General features: G+C 39.9%; 1 protein-coding gene across 1 annotated transcript in view; it reads left to right on the forward strand.

Moving 5' to 3' along the window:
- The window catches only part of LOC135940092 (kinesin-like protein CG14535), a 197,807-nt gene that overhangs the window by 38,369 nt on the left and 136,421 nt on the right, over positions 1 to 23,017 (forward strand). Inside the window, exon 3 of the mRNA XM_065484827.1 lies at positions 14,972 to 15,080. Coding sequence (XP_065340899.1) covers positions 14,972 to 15,080 — 109 coding nt within the window. The remainder of the gene's footprint in view (positions 1 to 14,971; positions 15,081 to 23,017) is intronic.

Consider the following 23,017-nt stretch of genomic DNA (forward strand, 5'->3'; position numbering starts at 1 on the left):
ATTTATCTTGAAACTCGGCAACTGCTGAGTTAACGCTGTCACCGCCGTTTAGCAGGTGAATATTTGATGTAACAGAACAGTTTTAAATATTACCTAGATGTAGTTAGGGTCAATTACATCCCCAAAAAATTCCTCTGTATGGATGTGAATTAAAATTAATTAAAAAGAGAAAATAATATTTGCAAAAGAAATCATATTTATTGCCTCTTTTCACAGACGATTCGTTAACCAATTAAATATAAATTCTTTTAAAGTGAGAGGTAATATCTCTTTCTCTCTCGCATCGTTTGTTTGTTTTACGAGACTTTTGGTGGCCCCACCAGCCGAAAAAGTGATAAATTTATTGCCTCGCGCTCACAATTAATTACGAGAGAAATGTTTGCATTTTTATGGTAATGAGATTTGCTTCTTGAAATATCCCTTTTGCACCGAAGGCTTGATTTTAATGCCTTCTCTCCTTCTTGTTTGTTTGCATTAAGAGACTTATTCAATATTTTTACCTCCCGAGTTTGTATAATTTCCCGTCTGCTGCTTCTTAAAACCACGCATTCGCTTTTTGCTCGAGAATTTGCATGGCTGTATAAGAAAAGAAGCATGCAATGGAAGTATTTACGGCCTGAGCAATTTAAATTTGCACCACAATGAGGCCGTAAAGAAGAATTATTATATCGGAGTGCTCTGCAATAAATAAGCCATATTTTTACTGATGTCAGGGCTTATTTTCACGACCAGGAGGCAGCTCAGCACAAAATGAAGCAATACAATAGAGAAACTCCGCAGCCGTGTAATTTAAATTGGTTTTAAAAGAAAATTAATATCTTTTAATAGCTACATATATATAGGAAATGAATTTCGAAAAAGTAATTAAATATTAAGGTTTCAACACCTATCTGCATAAATCTGAAAACGCAATCGCGAAACAAATTTGGTCCGTTTTTAATTGGATAATTACAAGGTTGCGATCCTTGGAATGATAATTTTCGTAATTTTTAGGTTAAAGACCAAAACCCGAAACAAACACGTACACATTCGTGGTCCATTTGGGAGAACCAGTAGCCAGGGGCAGCGGAGGTGGCACCCGTACGAAAAACGTTGCGGGGGCGGTTAATCACCGGGTTTCAGTCAGCTCGTGTAAATCAAAGTGTGCGCAAGACCGCCTCATTTGCATCATGCAAATGATACAACACACCGAGTTGGCCTGCTGCAAGAAAGACGAGTCCCACTTGATTCTGACCTTTTTAAATATCCAGGTGTTTTAATTCAATAAGGTTGAATGATGGGCGAGGATCGCTTTCTGTCAGCTTTGATCATGTTTGGGTGGCGTCACTTGGCTTGTATCAATTCGATTATTGTGCGCGGCATCTGCTAATGGGATTTCCAAACGCTCACTTCTTGATATATATGAAGTTGTCAAACACTAGTTGGCAAATTTTTATTGCCAAATTTATCTGGGCCATGCGAATAGAATCCTATTGCCCAGCCGCTGCGAAATATGTTAGTTTTTATTCTGTTTTATCGGGAAAATAAATTAAAACATCAACAATAGTAGGATCTTTTCTGCTCAGGGATAGAGAGTGTAATGAATAATGAACGTAATCGGATTTATGAGTTAGGATTGCTGGCGCTAGAAAATACTTTATTTATAATATTGGTTTTACAATAGCTAATCCCATTGGTGAACAAAGAGCCACATAGTAAAATCAATTTTATAAATTAGATCACCGCATGTTCTTTTATATTTTTTTCTTTTAAAAAATAATGAGAACAAAATATTTTATTAATTTAAACGCCTTTTACAGCAACAGAAAAAATTATTTCTCTCCAAGGATTAAAGGAGAGCTAACAATTTTGTGAAATTTAGCAACAGTTTATCTGTAAAATGTGCAATAATGAAATCAGGACTGAGGAACAATTCAGCTTTTGCCTAATTTCTGAAAGTTAAATTATTATTTCGTTTGATTTCGATCCCTCTCAATGCAATCTATCCAATGGTGAGCGAATTTGGTTGAAAAATTTCTGAAATTTTGAAATAAATCGTGGAGACAGTTGATGCCCGCCCCTTGATTAGCATGACAACTTTGGCGCCGATTTTCTCGAAAATTTTAAACAGCAACCTGAGAAGGTCTTAGCTTTTTCCTAATTTTTAGATAGTTTATCAAGTAAAGCTGATAAAGATTTTTCACAAATTTTCTGTAAAGCTCAACACGATGACGATGCATGCTAAATAGTTTGGTCTAGATTTAAAATGTACTCTTTGCTTCCTATTTAGTGTGGGAAGGGCGACCGAAATAGATTGCATCCCCGAAAAATACATCTGCTGTCCCAATTTCCTGACAAGGTTTCTGATAAACTAAACTGCTCTCGCCAGATTGTAAATTAATCGCACGGAACGAGAGTTTGTTGACACAAAGGGTTGAACGCCCTGGCGCTCTGCTCTGAGAGATATGTGCCGCACGCTATAAAGACTTCATCTAAGCAACAAGCCCATAAAGCGTGTAGTACGGCATTTTTTGTTTACACTCTCAACACCTTTCTTTCTTCTTCCCTGCGAGACGTGACCATTCCACGGCATAAATAACAGACGCGCGCTGAAAAATGATCCGCAGCTCCGCATCTAAGATTTCCTGCCCGCTTCTTTTATTGCCCTCTCAGCTGATCGTCGCGGCGCCGATTTTATCAGCGGGAAATTCATGGCTTGACCTTTTTTCATATTCGACCCTGTATAGGAATTTTCTGCTCTCGCATTGCAAATGATGGCTAATGTGCCGCTTATTGGACATGCCGTGCGGCACTGAATTCCGCGCGCGAGAGAAACGCGCGGCACGAGATTTACGCGTGACTCCATGTGCTCATTAATAATTTTGCCTGCATGGGCAGATCGCATTCCTGCAAGTAGATAGATATCTCAATGGTGATTTATTTTTTATGGCCGTTTTGAAATATTTGCGTTATGTATTTAAGGTGTCGAATTCATTGTCTCTGAGAAAAATTGTTGTAAGTAATAAGCAATTTAAATATTAAAAAAATCAAAATGTTTCATGTATCAAATTTAGTATACTCTTTTTTTAAGTCAAAATTAGCATTCTGCCATAAGAAAAATAGTGGTTCAAGATGAAGCACACAATTTGGGCTCACAAAATGACCCCTAGGTAATATTTACGGAATGGCTGGACAAATTTGAACCGGAAGTTTTCGTGAATAATACTCTGGGCGTACGAAATTGAACGAGTGAGATAGACGATTTAGAACATTTTAATCCATCCATTCATTTTTAAATGCAAAAAACGGCATTGTGGTTGGTGGGGTTAGTATATAACCCCTCGTTTTCTCTATAGGTATGGAAAAGAATTCAACATTATTCAAAAAGGTTGGTTAAAAATATCAAATATTTTCTGCAAAAAAAAAACAAGGATTTACGTTTAAAAAAGAATGTGGTAAAGAAAGCAGAAAAAATTTTAACGAGCAATATTATTCAAATTTAGTGATTGTGCGGTTAAGTCCATAGCCTTGCTCCTGCACATTTGGAAATATATACAACTTTTAAAAATAGATTACAACTGAGCTACGACTTGTACAAAAATTCATTTCTATTTTAAGAGAAGTCATGTTGAACTGTACAGTATAAGTCTTTTATCTGTTCCACTTTTGAATTTTTTTATATTCATTCCCTTTTTGTAGTTCGTGTATTTGACACGCAATAAAACGAATCCACTTAATTAATTAAACGTTTTAGCAGCTGGACCATGAACGTTGATGGATTATAAATCAAGTTGAAAGTGCAAGAGTTCCCGTGTGGCGCGACCATTTGGCTGCTTACTCAATGATACACTGCCTATTAAAAACCGATCAAAACAGGATTTATTTGCCGCAATATTGCACCATCGGAGTTTTCTCGAAAAATGCACTAACCCGGCGCACCTGGTGAGGACAATTTTCCATATTTGGCATCGATCTCGCCTCTCACTGTGCAACACACGCATAAATATAATGCGAAGTCTTGCCGATTAAGCATGTCAAGGTCTCGAAAAGTGCCACGCCGGCGAGAGTGTCGGATTAAAGTGTGCACATGGCTGCGAATGACGACTCCAGCCGGCGCCGAGCAGATGGATTGAAGCGCGTGCGATACACAATCAACTCTGCCGCGTGCATAAATTTGCCGCAAAAGTTTTGAAAAGTGCTGACATTGCACGACACGAACGATCCTTTTTTATTCGCTGCTCTACAGCAGGAAAGGGTAATAAAGAGATGAGAGGAGCGGGAGCGGATTGCTAAATCTAGAGGAGATTTATTAACCCGCGTCACGTCGCGAATAATAAAATGTAAAATATTCGGCCCCGAGGTGGATTTTGCGCTCGGAAGGCGTGGGCGAAGTTGTGCCTGAGTAATTGGAGCGCTAATTTATTTTGTTAGCACAACTGAATGGAGAAAGAGCAGAGAGAACAGTGTGAAATGTGTGGCGAAAAAGAAGTTTAAAGACTCTGCTTGAGCGGAAAATTCACCAGGGGAAAAGCAAGCCGTGAATGCAAATTTTGCGGTCGTCTGCCAAGGACGGGAGCGATAATTTTCACGTAAACTCAAGATCATAGATGAATAATTGAAACTCACACACTAGCCGAAAGGAGACAAAAACTTGTTCTTGGAGCAAAAAGCAATAATGTGATTTGGGCAGAAATACCAGTTTTTGTTGAGAACAACTCGAATAGTAAACGAAATTCTTTCTCAGCATTCTCCCTTGCTTTCAATTTCACGATAAAATCGCTTTAAAAGAGCAGCAAAGGCAGGTTGCCGGAATGAAAAGATAGCGAGAGGTGACTTTCGCATAACAGTATATCTAAGAGTCAATCTCTTTTGGAGCATTCATCAGTGCGCGGCGGTAGACGATCCCCATTCCATTATGCTGATAAAAAAATAAGGCTTGGGAGAATAAGCGCCAAGGATGACGTTCCAAAGGTACGAGCAGAATGTCCAAAACTCAGGTCTAATTTAACAGTAAATATCATGGTGTCTTAAGAAGAAAATTAATGTAGCCATTCTAGACTTCCGTTGTCAATTTTGTATCGCAGTGGCTTAACATAAATTTACTTTTAAAGGCCGAGATATTAAAGTCAGTAGTTGCATAACTTACAAAATACACGTAATTCTCTGGTCGATCGGCATGCAGGCGAGAGATCCGGAGATCAGATTCGAGATAAGTGCCGTGCATAATGTGCGCACATTGATTTTAGAAAGTTGAATTTCAGTTCGGGCTTCATAAATCATGGGCCGAACGGTATTTATAGTCCGGCAGATTAAAACAACAAAGTTACTCCCTCCTGCGCAGCTCGGCAACCTTCAAAATACAGTTCCCGAAAAGGATATTGATATTATTATACTTGTTTATTTTCATCTAAGTCAAAAATACATATACAATGTACAGGTCAATAATTACAGATGAAAAAAGGCTACAACGCTAGCGGAAAACCGATAAAACAGACCGTAGTCATCGCGATGCGCCGGTTCGAATTAACTATAAATTATTGCACTCGATTATTCCAATGAATATGTATTGTTTGGATTTCAATTTGTAAGGTTCGTTCTTTTTTAATTGTAGATCAAATGCGTCTGCGCTTGAGGTTTGTTCCTCTATACTAAAAGAAAATGCCATATTATTTCTGCGTCAAATTAGCGCCTTTATTGCACGGAAAAATAAATTATTAATCAATTAAAAATAATACGCAACGAACTAAAATTTTAAACTCATTTTAACTATTTCACGAATGGCTTCAGAAAACAGATTAAAAATTAGTTGCACCGAAGCTGCATTATTCCTCTTACATTTGGATCTAATTTTGTATTTTTTCTCCACTCGGAGTTTTGCTCTTTGTACGAATGGGCTAAGCAAGAGAAGACAAAAACAAACAGCATCATAAGCAGGCCCGGCTTACACTTGGGCTGGCGGCAAACAAATGCACCCAATTTAAATGCGGCTGCTGTGGGGCGAAGAGACGAAAGCAAAGGAGCCTGGTAGTCTCTCGCGCTGATTAATTATTCAAAAGGCCAGCCGCCGTCAGGCACCTTTTACCAAATAAAGAGACGGACCCAAACAAAAACAAAATGCAAATTCTCGTCAGACGCACGAGGAGCGTTGTAAAAATACAAACGAGTGCGTGTGTGTTGCTGCAAATTGATTGATCGCAATCTCGCACGGCAACGGCTGACAGGCCGCTGGAAAATACATAAAATTTAAAATCACGCCTTCCAATCTGATATAAAAATAATACTCGTGAAATTCCTCCTGTGCTCGGAAAACAATAAAAGCTGCCTGGGAATTGAATTGTCTGCTGATTTCGGACGAGCGATTAAATAACGCACACCGCCAATATTTAAGGCCGTTTTATCAGTTTGGAAGCTTTCGCGCTTGCCAACGCTCGAGACAGACGTGCATGGGAAAACGAGCGGAATGATTGTTTTGCGCTCGAGATGCAGTCGAGATTGCATCTTGGGCTTCAAGTGCTTGGTGTGAGTGTGAGTGTGTTTTCGTCTCGAGTTCAATGCCGACCACGGTTGGAATGAGAAATGCCCGCTGGAGAGAAAAATGAATCGGCGGCAACGCGGCAATTATATTGTCATGACGATGGTACTCACGTCTGGCCGAGATTGATTCGTTCCGACTGATAAAATTATTTATGCACGAAAGGAGATGTTTTTAGCGAGGTTTGTTTATTGATGAATTGGAATATGTACACGTCTTGTCATCTCTCCTGATGTTGATGGCGAATTCATATGTAAAGTTATTTTCTTTTTTAATTTGATATAAAGTAAATTGCTTTTTTTTTAAATCTGAGTGGTTAGTAAAAATTTGAAAACTAGTTCGGATTTTTTAGTGGGAATGGAAATATTTCTTAATTGCGTTTTCGATCAAATAATTTTCATTAAAATAATTTTAAATATCCTCAAACCGCTGCCGCAGATCTATGTTCGGTTCCTGGACGTATGCTCACATCTACTTTATAATAAAATTGGAATCGTTTGAATCTTTTAAGTTTCAATTGTATTGTCTATACAATACATGAAAGTACAGATTACAGAATTATTCACATAAACATCTACTTTATTATACAGTAAATTGGAATAAACGAATTTAGAACATACACCATGTAACATAAAATAAATTTGATAAAATAGAGTAACTATAATTCGTAAATTATATCAATTTAACCAGTATAATTGAATTCCCTGTGTTTATGAATACACAATGCCCCTGTTTTCAAAACAAATTGATCATTTTATCTTAACCGAATACCTATTCTTCTAGTTTGCTCTCAATAGAGTGTGCAATTTAATTATAATGAAACTTAATAACTTGAGAAACGAGCATTAGTGCGTTATTTGCGATCGTGACTCGTTATCCTCTGTGAGAGTTACTATGAAAGGAAATTTCACGACGACGCACGGATTTCATACAAATTGTAAGTGCGTCTGCGGGATTATCATCAAAATCATCATGCAAATAAGTGGGAAACGTGGCGCAAATTGCAGAGTCGCGCTTGTATTCAAAGCGAAGAGAAGTGCAAGCCGATCCTGATTAAAGAGAAGAAGTCTCAATTTCCATCACGGCAGCAAGCCTCTTACTAGTAGCCTGTACATGAAATTATAATTGGGAATAAAGGGGCGAATTTTTTCTTTGCACGAACAGAAAATAATTTGACAAAATTTATTGACTCGTTTTAAGGGATAGAAAATAATAGCTTGTCTTTTCTAAATAATTTTTATGACTTTAGAAAATTCGTGCCGTGAATAAAACGCTTTGAAACAAGAATTTGTACCGATTAATATCCTAAAATAATATTTTGGGAAATCTAAAACAGCTAAAAAGGCGTGCACACATTTTAGGCCAAGATAGTTCTGTTCGTCTCGCGTACATATCGAAGTTTCATCTCCGTTTTCGGCGAGTGTGCGATATTTCACTTTCAAATCTTTTAACCGCTCGAATAACTCAACAACCGCGGACATCGGGGTCACCGCGTGTTGGAACAGTACACCCATCAAGTTATATTACGGTCGCCGGGACAGGCCAGCGAGCGGGCAGGCGCGAAATTATTTAACACCTCAGCACCCACACCACATAATACACACACTGCTCAGGCCAAATGTGGCGACTGATGATGCAAATAAATGCCGCCCATTTGTTTGTTTCGCCAGCCAGCCAGCCCTCCAGTTGTGCTCTTTTTCAGATAAATTCGCTGCACCTTTGACCCCGCGGCGCGCTCGATTAAATAAATAAACACCTGAGAGAGGCGAGTGGCGAAATGAGATGCGGGCAAAAGCAAAACGAATTTGATGGGCTTCCTGCTACGTTTTTGCATCATGGGGGATGCGAAATAATATTATTGCACAAACAAATTTGAAAGGAGCATTTTTCAACTCTAAATTGGTCAATTTTCGAAAGTATTCAAATTTTATGAAATGAAAATTACTGAGCTTTCACAACACTTGACGTAATTATGCAAATTATTATATCTAATAATTGGTCGTGTCTCAACTCGTGCTTAACTCGACCATAGCATTAAAGGAGCAAATTAAAATAATAGTAAAACGCTGGTTCCATTGAATTTTAAAGTCCATTTAAATATTTTTTGCACGAAACAGGTTCAGAATAAATCCAGAGCAGGGCTCTAGAAGAATCCATTCCTACCACCATTGTTTTTCATTTCACTGGCAAGACTTCGACACAGATAACAGCAGTTCACACCTTTGGCGAATAATTAAAAATTCGTGTTTTCCATAACAGACCCGTCAACGTCGAATGTGTTCAGTTACAAGCAAATCGTGAGTTCCCGGTTTGGAATCCTCTCTCTTCCGAGGTGAAAAATATTGCTCACGAAAAAATTAAGTGCAACGGTGTTAAGCGACGATTATGTTGCTTTCTTCTCTCTGCGATCCTTATAAATTGTTGTTTAACAGGTTCAATTACATCGCAAGGGGCGTAATTTGCGGCCGTCTTCTTAATTTCTTTTCGAAATCGGCAAAGAGAGGCCGCGGTCAGCGCGCTAATAAGATAAGCGAGCAGCAGGCGCCTGGCATAATGGCACGGTGGGTTCTCCTGCAGCCTCAAGGCCGAACCGAATTATTCGCTCGCTCTCGGTGATTGATGTGTGTGCACCAATTACATGCAAAGCGTGTGAGAAACGGCCGCACTCGGTCATTATCTTCTATTAAGACGTGTTCGAAATTGTGTGCTTCTATTATTGCCTATATTTTCCACAGATTTGTGCAAATTGATGTAAATTGCCTCATTAGAAACGATTTGAAAATGAGGAAACAGAATGAAAACGTGATAACCTTAATTGATAGTGGATTGATGTCTAAAAATTAAATATAAATTTTTAAAAAAATTTTAGATCGTTGAAAATAATCTAAAAGAGATTGACAAGGTTCTTGATGATTGGCCTGATTGTATGCATCGATCGATTTGAAATTGTTTTTCAATTCAATTTAGAAAAGGATCGTGAAAAAAATCTAACGAGAAAATAATCTTTAAGCGTTATATCAATAAAAAGTATAACAGATAAAAGTTTAATAAGAAATTGCAATAAAGATTCTGAAATAATTTTACGTATTTTTAAATTTTTAAAGTAATTAAAATGACTGTAAAATTTGTTTATTGTTATTCAGTTTAGAATTTTAATAAAATATATAAAAAAGTTAATTTTGATGTGGCGATTTATAATCAGAATTAAAAAAAATCAATAAATTATAATTTTTTCGCAGTATCTGAGTTACATTCATCACTAGAGGGAACTAGCAAACCGATTGCACACATCGCAGTTGTCAGCACAAAATGAAATATTCGTGCTCATCGTTCTCTTTTGAAAATAAATTTCACGAGATCACGAAGTTCGTTACGAGTCAGGCGCAACACCTGCAAAGTCTTCGTCACAATACCCGTCATGCTCATTATTTTAACTAATTACCCGCAGAGAGCAGCTCGATCTGCAGCCAGCGTGATTTATACGCGTCGGGCCGAAAATCTGGAGCCGCGTCCAAAGCGAAATACCCTTTGTGAATTTATTAGGGTCATCGGCCGCTCTCGTTGCTGATCGTCCGCTGATTGTTGCGCCTGCAAATCCTCCTGACGCGATTTCCGCCCTCGATAAAATTTGCGATCGCCAGATTTCGAAACGACACATACGAGGAAGATGAGCAGTGCCGATTTATCTTCCATCTCGCTTTGGGAACTTTCTCTGCCAGAAAAATCGGCACCGCCAAACTCTGACGCGGACACATATGTTCCACGTCTGATGGGCTGCAGCTTCGCCAGTTCGATCGACTGCAAAGATCATCGCTGATTGCGCGTGTGATGCACAAGGGTCTCCATTCTTTTGAATTTTAGCCTTTAATAGATTTATCGTTGGTTTATACGGTATATTAGAAAAAACTATTTGGAACTTTTAATTTTTAACATTCATGTTATGTCATGAAAATAATTATCTGTCAATCAACTTAGGCAGCCAAAAATGTGTTACAGTAGAGAAATATCCAGAAAAGAGGACATCTCCTACAAAAAGGGGTTGTTCGTTATGCTCATTAGGCAATGTGCAGTTGCCCAAAGTGAAGCGAGTTGCCTATCTTTCATGTATTAGGTAATCAATTCTATTTTGATTTTGTTGCACTCCTTGCCCTAAATGTCTGATTCTCTTGCTTGAGAGTTCTAAATCCGATTATTGTTGCGAAATCAGATTTTCCGCTCGTTTCTTTTCCCTCCTCTCCATTCGCGCACACGTACGGACAAAGTGCATATTGTGTGTGTGTGCAGCGTCGCTTTTTCGATCTGTTTGGATGAATACATTACTGAGAAGTTCTCAATTTAACTTTTTACACGCACGCCTGATCCCCTCTCAATATTCGCGCTGACTGATTTATGAGGATTCGGGAAATCTTGTTAAAGACGGCGGCGCTCCTTGCAAGAGGGGATAATAAGAAAGAGTCGCTTTTGCTCGCTCCTTTGGCTGCGAATCGCGCCGCTGAGAGCTGGAATATAAAGAAAGCGCCACTACATGCGCGACCGTGGAGATAATCTAACGCTAATTTAGGAGCCAATTTTGCCACAGAGCGGTTGGAATTTTTAAATTGATCCCGCGCGCGCGGTAGCAATTGCCACACTGGACCAGAATGACAGTCTGGAAACAAACAATTCGGTGATAATCGAAGATAAACCAAAATTGACTCCCGTGTTGGAATTGACCTTGTTTCAGAGGCTTTATTTAGGGAAAGAGTGCTCGTTAGAAATTTAGGTTCTTTCACAAACATTGCCAAATTTCCAGATTGGACAACCATATTTGATAAACTTTTCTTCGGTTTTTGATATTTGAAAACAGGAAATGGAGAAATTACACATACATAAAAAATGGCTTATTTTCCTTTCGTTATTCAAGAATCAGATATTCCTGTAGTTGTAGATTTTGTTTTGCGCATTACATTTTTCTGTTTCATGAAAATTATCTCAGTTTTGGTAAAATTTAGCGGAAACTTCTCTTTTGCAGAGAAATAAATATTTTTTCATGTATCTCGTATCATTCAGGCGTGTTCCTTTAGTAGATATTTGAAGTAAAACGCTTTGCACGCACCGTGCACCTCGGACACCCTGCACGTTTGGTTTCGCTCGGTAAAGAGATCAAACTACCCCTCAACTTTTCGCATGCAGACGCGAGCCTCGAAATTTTTCCATAGTGCGGGTGAACACAGACATCACACACGCGCGCGCCTCGCGTCAGGGCCCGCAATATTTCCCAATATGGAAAAGTGTATAGTTGTAGTTGAGGCGACATTCCGTTTTATACCGGGCGACGTGAGCGGAATACCGCGCAGACATTCTTCATAAATGTTCAGCGGCGGCACATCTATTTATTGATCGGCGCCGGTGATTTGCATTTTGGCCCATTGCAAGTGGCGAGACAGAGCCGCGGATAATGCTCCATTTATCATGCGGAAAGTGTTCCAAAGCCACCTAGAGAGTATAATGACACCGACTTCTTGCCAGCAGCAGACGGCAATTTTTCAGACGGTAAGAAGTGCACCTCGCGGAATACACGTAATTCACCGCGCACTTGTCCCCGTCCCCCTGCTTGAACTCGGATGAGTGAGTTGCGGCACCGCGCGGAGCGAGTGGAAGATTTTCATACACACAAACGTTACACTTTATTTCACACAGGAGAGAGGAATGCCAATATTAGAGGAAAAGAAGTGCCGCCGCGCAATAATTTTATTTTGCATGCGACGAGCGTCTCAGCCGAGGAGAAAAAAAGAGGGAAATTCGCGCGTATATGCATACACGCGGGGAATTTCGTGCAGATGTAAATTAAATCTTGATTAAATGGAGTGCTCACAAGGGAAATGGAGCCGCGCCAAAAGTGTTTATTAAAAAGACGAAATTCGGCTTGCTTTACGCGCCTGCTTGGCGCGAATGAACGCAATGAAGGGAAAATCCTGCTTTCCGAACGAGAAAAACCGATTACAAAAGCAGATTGTATTGTGCTCTTTGTGCTCGCAGAGGGAGGGAGCCGTAATATAGCAAGCAACTCTTTGAAAAATCAACTTATCTCCGATTCTAAAAGCAATATTTGACAAAGCTTTTAGCCGCCCGTTAATGCCGCGGGTATTACTCTCAAGTGTCCGCGTGTGTGTGTCTGTCGGTGCACGAATTTTATGTGTTTGTATAAGCACTCTTAATTTATTGTCACCATAAAAAAGTATATATTCCCCTAGGCTCAGTGCGACTTATAGTTTATACCTTCAAATTGCCTCTGTCCACGCGAATGCCGGATTACCATACAACGAACACGTGTGTGTTCTCCATGCTACGCGCTTTATATACGGAATCAATATTTGGAGCCGCAGACGTATAAATTATTTATTACCGCCTGAATAGCCCTAAAATCATTCTGAACGAAGAGCACCTGCTTTCCGAGTCACGTTCAAATCGTTACTAGTAATGTGAAATAATTTCCGAAAGCGATGAAATTTGGTTTACTCTATTCAAGAAATTCACGTACGTCATTCAGTATATTTCCATGCATTAACAGAAGTCATAACAAGCTGTTTCAGGAGGATTGTTAAAGCTTTACAGGCCAACATTTAAGAACATATTTTGCATTCATTGAGTTTATCGTTTGTGAGATTTAGCAACGGTCTATCACTAAATTGTGCACTAATGAAATAAGGACCAATGAACATTTGAATTCCTAATTTTGTCAAATTTCTCGATGAATTAAACGGGTTTTCAATGATTTTTTGCTTGATTTTGTTCCCTATCGTCGCGATCCATTGGCGTGCGAATTTTGAGGAAATTGTGAAATAAAACGTGATCTTTCAGTAGGAATAAAATGCTTGTTTAGCATGCTAAAACGTTTGAGCTAATTTTTCCACAAATCAAACGGCAAACTTGGAAATTTTTAGCTTTTTCCTAATTTTTAGATAGTGTTTAGAGTGAAGATAAAAAAGATATTTCACAAGTTTTCTGTAAAGTTGTTCTTTAAATCCTACAATCTAAACAATTTTTTTCCTGGTTGGACATTCTCATAAAAAATCACATCCAATGCTAATCAGCAGGGCAAGTTTGCTCAGTTCCGAACAGAAAGGAACAAAATTAAAAAATGATTGGAAGTGTAGATGATGATGCAGTAAAATTAGATAATATATTTTCTTCTCATTTTTGAAGCTAAAAGGTTTGAGACAAAACATCATTCTATAGCCTGAGCCAAAAACTAAATTAGAAAAGCACCATTTGAAAACAGGCCAATTTAGCTTCAGGAGTAGCTGTTTTCGAAATCTGCGATCGGCGTGCGTGTTTTGATGTGTCGATAGGCGCGTCATAAATTTGCACACGCCATTCAAAAGGCGGGCTGCCGAGATGAGTCTGCTTTCAATATTCCAATCAACGAGTTGCCATTGTGGCGTCGATAAAAGCATCTCTTTGTGGGTAGCTGCGTCGAGGAGGTTTCCAACCTCTTAATCCCCAATTAATTTAGCACCGCCGCGACGATAGAATCTTTCGTTTACTGCTTTACACGTACTGCCAGCCAGCCAGCCAGCGTCCGACGAGCTCTTTAGTTCTCAGCGTCCCGGGACGGGAGTGGCGGTCGACCGGGTGAATTTATCTCGCGTCGTCTCAGTAGCAGCTGGCGATCATAAAGATACACTTTGTTTCTCTCGGTTCACCTTGAGGTCGGCTAATTGCGAACCGGCTCTTTCGACGCCGTAAAGTGGCCGCGAACTCTGCCACTCTTACTGACCTAACCCCATCATCCTACTTTATTCTGAACTTTTTACACTCGCGGGTTGCGTGTGCACCGTTTTCTCTGCTTTTCGAAAAATTATTTTAAAATAAGGAACAGTCATAGCCCTAATGAATTTTTTGCCCCAGCCAGACAGGAGCCACCAATCAAGAAACTATGTATTCATGTCCTATTGAATCGGCCGCGACACAATCATCAATTTGCTATCCATCCACCGTTCAATTATAATTAATTAAAGTTTGTATCATCGCTCGTCCGAGTTCCCCTCCAACGAGCGATGAGAGAAAAAACTAATTGATTTCTCGCTGATAGGCCAACGACCACGCGAAAGAGGTAACGAGCGTCAGGTCTGTCTGCTTTTCTCGGCTCTCTGATTTCGTGTGAAAATTATATTCCGCGTGGGAGGTGGAAATATGTACATGTTATAATTACTCTATCCACACAGGAGCTGCCTCTAATTGAACTCACCCGAGAGTGTTTTAACGCATGATTGGATCGCTGAGCTATTCGCTCGCGCACATACACACGTCTCTCTTTTCTAAACGCGTGCATCATTTTAATGAGACCTAGTTTGATTGATGGCGGTGTTACAGTCGACCGAGTGACAAATCTATGTTAATTCACTCGATTTGGTCTTTTCATTTGACATTTTTCTAATCGCATCGCTTTTGACGTTTACCTTTCCTTGTATGTTCCAGCCAACTCAACGTGAAGAACCAAGAGAACCACCATCACAGGAAAGACCAACACCAGAAATGCCACATGGACGAGAATGGGGTGTCTTGGATAAACCCACGCATCTATGGAGTGAGTATCGATTTTAACTAAAAATAATTAATTAAACAATATTTTGAAAGCAAATTAGCGTTTTTCAAATTTAAATTTTGTTTCTTTTAAATTTCCACATAGTATTATTTCTTTAAACGAAGTCACCTTTCAAAAAGTCCTGTGGGCTCTGTTTCATTTCTGCAGTGCAGCAGCCACAAATATTTATATCTTTTCTGAATAGATTTTTGAACAAGCCCTTTTGATAAATTATTATTAGTCTAAAATATTTTACAAAACTTTCAAAATAAAATAAATTTAGCACTTTGTGCATCGAAAAATCACTTAAAAATAATTAATAAAATCTATTCCAGCGAGTATCAAATAAAACTTTAAATTACAAAAGTTAAGTGATAAAATTTAATTAAAAACTTCGGTCTTGCAGATTTACGAATATAAACTAGATCAGTCGGTTCACTCCAGTAATGGGTTGATGAGCCGGTTGCACACAATCCGTCTAATTCAGTCTCGACATCAGCAGTGCACATTGGAAACAGGCGCCACGAAGTTGGCATTAGTTCCCTGCTGGTCTGGTCGGTGGATGCATGTCAGTCAGTAAGTCGGGAGCATGTTTCGCAACATCTCTCGGCTAATTAGTGCGTCCATTGTTCCTGTAATTGATGGAGAGGCGAACACGGAGCTGGAAGTAGCGACGAGCGGCTGCATTCCGCTTTTTATCCGCCAGCCAGCCGGAGCCCCGGAGAGCATGTTGTGTGCACCTCGCAATGCACCCGGCTCTATGTGCATTTCCACCTGAAACACACCTGGCCGGACTGATCCGTGCTCACGACGCGCACTTTGAACACAGTTTCCATGCGAGTGTAATTACTTCGAGGTGGAGCACTCGTGTGCGATATTGCATGTCGGAGGCGAGCTCTAATTGAATAATTAATTGGATTATTAACCTTTAGACGCGTCCGTGAAGTATGCATTCAGAGTCAGGGAATACTTCGGTTGCTGTCACTTTTTAAACTGAAAGGAATTGATAATTTAATATGTGTATCTAGCAATTTCAAAACAGCAGATTAAGTGCAAATCTTAACAAACTAATTGTAGCCAATTGGTATGCAAGAGTATTTATTTTTAATTTTGAAATTCAGCTAGCAAAATTTTATGTTTCGACTTATTCCAAAACCAAGATAATAAATTTTTCTGATTATAGAATAAAAAGAATTTTTAATCGAACTTTTGAATTTGTCCAAAAAGTCCAAAAACGTCGGTTTATTAATGATTACAATAGGTAAATTATTTATATAAAAGTATAATTTAAATTTCACGCATTTGCCAGAGAACAAGCACAAATAATTAGCATCAACCTTAAAACAACCTTAATAAAAAAACACATCCAGCAAGTGCGAAGATGATAAGAAAAAATATGAATTATTCATTCTCATACAGCATCCTCTGACTCTTGAATTGTTTTCCTTATCTAACGTGTTTATTTTACTGTACTCCCACAATCTTTATTGCCGCATAGCTAAAAATTTGATTAGCTGAGGTTCCCATCCCAAGAAATAATGAACACACAATTAAAACAAATTGCCCGCCCGCGCAAGCACCTTTGGCGTGATTTTCGCCTCCGCTGATGCGATGAGCCAGTTCAGGTAGCCGCTCGGAAAAAACAATTCGTGTGTGTTATTTGTCTCTGAGGATCATTAAACCATCATTGTGCTCGTCTTTGTATCCTCCTACAAGCGTGAGTTATTATCCCAGAGCAGTTCCTCCTATTGTCTCGCGTGCATTAGTTGATTAAGCTGCAGCCAAAAGAGCATGGTAATTAGGAGCCGGCCCTGATGACGGGCCATTGTCAACACGCGGCCTCTTTGGCTTTTGGACGGAAAGGGCGTGTGTGGACCCGATATAATTGAATCGCGCGCGCAGGATTATTTACGATTTTTGGGACCACTCCGGCGTGACTCACACAATTACCGAGAATACCGCCACACTCGACAGGGCTGCAGATTACATAGAGATGTTCGGGTGGGTCGGGCGGTCCGCGTGTGTTGCGCCAAATTGCAGAAAAAGTGCTGCACTAAATCTTCTGACTCATGCGGCGTTGGGAAATTCGTGGAAAACCCCCCTGAAAAAGAAGGCGTCCGGTATCATTTGCCAAAACGGCGTTGAAGTTTCCGTGAAAAAAGAAAGAAGATGGAAGGATACCACAAATGGAATGGAATAGATATTGATTAATAAATATCATTGAATGTGATGGTTATGAAAAGGAACGTGAATTTTAGAGGGTTTTTGCAGGAAATTGTAAACTTTTTTTTAGACTTCTGTCCGTGCAAATTAGACGGTATTTTGAGACATCATTTCAAAAATTACAAAAAACCTTTTTGTAGAAAAATTGCGAGTTTTTTGTATTTACCGTCTAACCTGATAAACAGTGTCAAATAAAACGAATGGTGATTTTCTATTTTGAGAATGAATGGAACCCTTTATGTTTGTCTGAAAAACTGATAAAAAACCTAAATTATGCGAGCAAAATTTCCAAGCGATTAATAAGCACCTTTTCTTGGCTTTTAGCCAATTTATAGTTTTGATAGTTTTAAATAATTGTGTGGATTAAATTGCAAGATTCGTGTTTATTTGCTGGTCCAGCGACAATTTGCAGCTCAGAAAAGTCTAAATTTCACAGCCTACTTAGATTTTATAGGAAAATATATTTTAAAAGAGAATTTAAAAGAAATTCTTACTACTTTAAAAATTAATTTACAGATTTAAACTAGAAAAGACTGGAAAAATGAGGGTTAACAATTTAAATTTAATTTGAACCGTAAAAGTAACAATTTTTAGCTGCAAAATATGTTTTTCTTAAATGTTGTGGCCAAATAGAGCTTTTTTATCAGGGGCTCCGTGGTTGCATTCCACTATCTGGACGACAAAGCAGATTTAGAATTTTCCGCAAGCCTCTACGGGAAGCTCCACACAGCTTTATTTCACGCAGACAACGAACCGCAGAAATTTAAGCGGCGTGTTTTTGTGTTTTTATCAAGCAGACACGATTGCGCCCCATTCCGCCCCGAGAAAGGGGTGCTCGCAAATTTCCTGTTGGTAAGCAAGCAGTGCTCTCTGTACCGACAACGAGCTGATAAACTGAGCACGGCTCTGTGTGTCTGGCCATAAAATATGTCGCTGGCAAATGAGTTCAAGTGCACGCCGACGCACTCCCTTGGCTGAGGAAACCGCGCTGATGACTGAAGGTATGCAAGCAGCAAGCAGGCAAGCGAGCCATACGTCTCGCAAACTGCGACAAATCACCCCCGAGCGATCGGCCGGGAATGGAAAATTTTATCTCTGGCGCGCGCCCTGCCCCTTATGACAATGAGCGAGCGAGCGGAGTGTCCCCTTCGCTCAATTTTGCATCAGCAGCGCCTACGGTCTTGTAATACTGCTCTCGCGCACAGATAAAATTTGTAGTTTACCTCGGAAAAGAAAGAAGAAAAGGATGATCATACCGAGTGAATTTACGTGCGGGCGCAGGACCGAACTCACCCCGTGGCAGTCTAACCCTCGCCCCCCTTCGCTTACACCCTTTAACTGCTTTTCGAGAGACGCGGAGGAGAAACACTGCTGCTTTCGGCTGCCAAGTTCAAGATTTTATTATTTGTCGGTAAATATCCCTGATATTTAAGCTGATTTAAACAAAGAAATTTATAGCAAACATTGAATTCCTCTGGCTCCGCAGCTCACGGTTTAATTTAATTTTAATGGCATTTTTTCTTTCGAATTTGTCCAACATTTTCCGTGTATTTTGCAGGATTGCTTCTGTCCAAACAAATGTTTAATTATTTTTCACCGCATGTTTTCATGTAGATATTTGATTGACAATGAATTTTCTTACTGTCAAATTGTGAGTAATGGTGTGACGTACGGACAGCAACCAACAGGAAGCTCGTATCTTACACCCTGGCACGTGCAGATGGGACTTTTGGCTCCCGATTCGAATAATTTAGTTGAAGAGGCACATCTGGCCACGTCATCCAGATTCTTTGTTTTTAATCATCAGGCCCGCAAGTCCAGCCGCGAAATACGTCCAGGGGGAAGTACAAAGCGAGATCGAGTGGGTTTGATAATTTTTACGACGTCCTGTACAAAAAGACATTATTTGACGGTGTGAATAACATTCTTTCCGCTCTCACTGGGATTGCAACGTTCAATCTTTGTTTCAATTGTTGCAATAGTCACCTTGCAGGACAAGATATTAAATTATTCCATCTTAAATAAAATCAGCTTAGAAAAGGCACATTTGGCACATCCGCATAATTAATTTACATTGAATTGGTCAATAAATTTCGCGCATACGATCAGTATTCCATCGACGCAGCACTGTGAAATGCGAATTTATAATCAGCTGCTATGGGTCATACACGGCTCCGCCTAACTGAATAATGCCATTCGGCAGTGTGTTTTATGACTTCGCACGCGGACGAGGCATCGCAAACCAACTGCCTATTAATATCGCAAAACCGCTGGAAGGATGATGCACGTGGGCACACGACAGTCAAAACTGTCATCGTGAATCACTTTTTGCCTTTTCGATACATACCAATTGGACATTGCTGACTGCAATAAAAATCCAAAGACGCTTTGTAAAACAACGTACAAAGAAATTTCATACGAAATATCATTGATTTAGGAGCAAGCTTCCTCGCTGCCTCCCAATTTATTTCTCCGACTTATTTGTGATTTATGTCAGCAATTTGACCAAAAGGGAGTGCATTTTGCCGGCATGAGTTCGCAACTTGTCTCGGAAGTCGCAGGGACGATCAAACAAAAATGACACTCGACTTCCCGCACGCGGAAACAAACCATCAGCAAACCAACCGACGCAGCCCTCGCCTTCCACCCACCCACTCTTTCAATTCCGATGTGTTACTCTCCGCGCGCGCGCTTATTGCTTTGCCCGGCGAGCTCTGAGATTCAGCAGCCGCTCTTTTGCACATTAGCGTGTGCAGGGGGAAAATATAAAAGAGTTTTCTCTGCGCTGCCACGGGTGGAAGTGGGAGTGTCGGTGCGTCTCTCTGATTTCCTGGTTCCTTCTCCGAAAGCCGCGCCGGTTCCTCTGATGTGAGCGTCAGGCGAAGACAATGGGAAAATGGATTACTTACAGTTTGTCTGCGCTGCAGATGACGATTGTTTTGCCAGAGTAGAGAGTGCACTGTTTCTTTTCGTTAGAATGGCAGTCACAATCAGGCAAAAACTCCTCTGAAGTAAAAAATAGCCTGTTGGCTCGTATTGTTAAGGCATTCTTCGGAGTATCACAGCAATAATGGGAGATATTAAATACTTTGTTGAGCATTTCTGGGATCTAATAATGGCTTCCGAATGTCAGAGGTGGCAAAAAGTGGTTAGTTTAATGATTTGAAATGCTCAACGAGCTCAACGGGCTGGTTGGAGGCGCCACTTGCTGGTTTTTGCACCTTTCCCGCGGATTATGGGACAAATATCTGGCGTTTCAAGATAGGACCCTGGTGCGTGTGAGCTCATAGCCCACGGGATGGGCTGACAATGAGCAGAGGCTCTAAAAAGTATTTTTTCCATGACAAAAAATAAGAACATACAATTAATTCCCGTCATTTCTATAGTTTACTGGATTTCTCATCTGTCCTCTTTCTGGTTATTTATAAAAACCAATTTTCTAGAAAGATATCTAATCGGTACACAATTAATCTTGGTAGGGATGTTTTTTCTGTAGACAACCCTTTCCCCAAACTCAATTTCCGCGTAGCCCCCTCACAAACATGGTGGAGATGGCAACTTTTTCACCAGACCGTCTCAATTTGCACACTTGGCTGCTTAGCTTAATTTCCCTGCTCGGGTCGATGCGGAGAGAAGCTTCCCAATTTGAGATAAACCGGCCCTGCGTGTGTTTTATCGCGGAAATTACGTATTTATGCAGCTGCTATTCCGAAAACGCCACTTCTTATACGTCATTAAGCATCACCATTTCATCTCGGGCCGCTCGCCCCCGCCAACAAAAGGAGTATAATGTGATTACAGAGCAGCTCACCGAAAGAGAGAGAGAGAGAGAAAAGGAAAAGCGAGAGGGGCTGCCGCGAAAATCACAACGCGCCGCATGCAAAGTGCAAAAAGCAGCGAAAAGAAGCCAGTCTACTTTTCGCAGTTGACACTACATTAATCTTGCTGGCACACTCGCTGCTTGTGTCTAAATTATTCCACCCTCATTTCTTTAAAACGCGCCAGACAGGGTATCCGTAATACAGGCGCAGCCACTTTCGGCGCAGCTTTTCATTTCTCACGTGAAGCTAAAGCGAATATGCAGTCGAACGGCTTTTTCATAACCCTCCCTTCACTCTCTTTTCTTCCTTTTTACTTCACGCTTAAACTTTCCAGTGCAGTTTGAATTTAAAATCGTGAGGAAATGAAAATAACATGAATATTTTCTTTTAAATTGAGATTTGACATTTTACGTTACAAGAATTTTCTTCAAATATCAAACTTTTGAAACTGTGCCTTACAATCAGAGAAAAATTTCCAATGGATAAATTTAAACATGACATTTAACGTGCCGATCACGTTCTCTCCCATTAAAATATTAAAAAAGCGCCTGTGCAGTGCAAGAAATGCTTTCGAAGCCGCCTCTATCAGCCGAAGAATCGTACACGCACATTCGATTAGCCTTGATGTGCGTGGAGAACAATAGGAATTACGAGGGGCATCCCATTATAGTTCGCGCCCATTCTTCCTGGGGCGAAAATGCTAATGACGCGAGAAAGAAGTAATTGATTTTATCCGACGAGTGCGTACACGGCATTATTTTTCAAAGTTGAAATGCTGCGACTGCAATAGAAAATGAGTAATTCATGACGGCAGCGATTTTTATTGTGGTCACGCAGTCGAGGGCCCAATAAAACTGTACAATGGCTACTTTATTTTTGATCGATGGCGAGGATGAGGCGATTTATTCCGGCCTAAGAGAAAGATGCATCCGCGCGGCCAAACGCTCAGCGCAGCTTTCCTCCCGGTTTATTCACTTATGAAAATTGAATGACTGAATACATGTCCCTCCCAAGTACATAATATACATTTATATACATGGTTGTGGGCCTATGTGTTTATTGACGCTGGCTGCGCGGCTCGGAAAATCAAAACAGTTTTTATCGCACGGTGATTAGTCACTTCAGCAGGTGGATAAATGCATAGAAAATTGAACGAGGATCTGTCTCTCTATCTCGCTTTCAAATTACTCATACTGTGCCACGAGAGTTCTTTGACCAACGGTCCATGGCGTGCAAGTCTGCTTATCCTATCGTATTGTAGTGGTGCGGCCACAAAATTGTCGACTCATAAGTAATTTACATAATTGTTTCCTACTCAGACTTCACGGATAAATGATTTTCTCTCTGTAACAATGAAACTTTTATATCGAAACTTAACTTTAATTCTTTATGGATAGACTTGGATTTTTAGTCAGCTTATTGGCTATCTCTTAATTTCTTTACTAGGCTAAAATAGGGATGAAAATATATTTTTTTTTTTTAAATTAGAGCTTTACATGACTAAAGTTAAGATTTTTTTGCATAGTTTACTATAGAAAGTGGTTCATGGAGACCATTTTTGTGGATTTCAGCAATAGTTTATCTCTACAACTTAAGTTAAACATTCAAAAATTAAATAAAACCCTTCATCCTCACATTGAACATCAAAGGGTTTCTTGCAGTGCATGTATTAATTTCAAATAATTAAGTGCAATCTGCATAGAATAAAAACACAAATAAAGCGATGGTCCGTATCATTTGCTTGTTTACGCAGTGAACAAAGACAATAGAGATGCTATCAGAATTAATCAGTTGCGCCAATTTCGCCGAAACGCAAAAGGGGAGGAGGGCTGAGCATGCTGATTAATTGGCGCGAGGATTGCCGAGCGTTGGTACGTTTTTCAATTAATTTGGTGA

Source organism: Cloeon dipterum, chromosome 3, assembly GCF_949628265.1.
Source record: "Cloeon dipterum chromosome 3, ieCloDipt1.1, whole genome shotgun sequence".
In the NCBI taxonomy this organism is placed as follows: domain Eukaryota; kingdom Metazoa; phylum Arthropoda; class Insecta; order Ephemeroptera; family Baetidae; genus Cloeon; species Cloeon dipterum.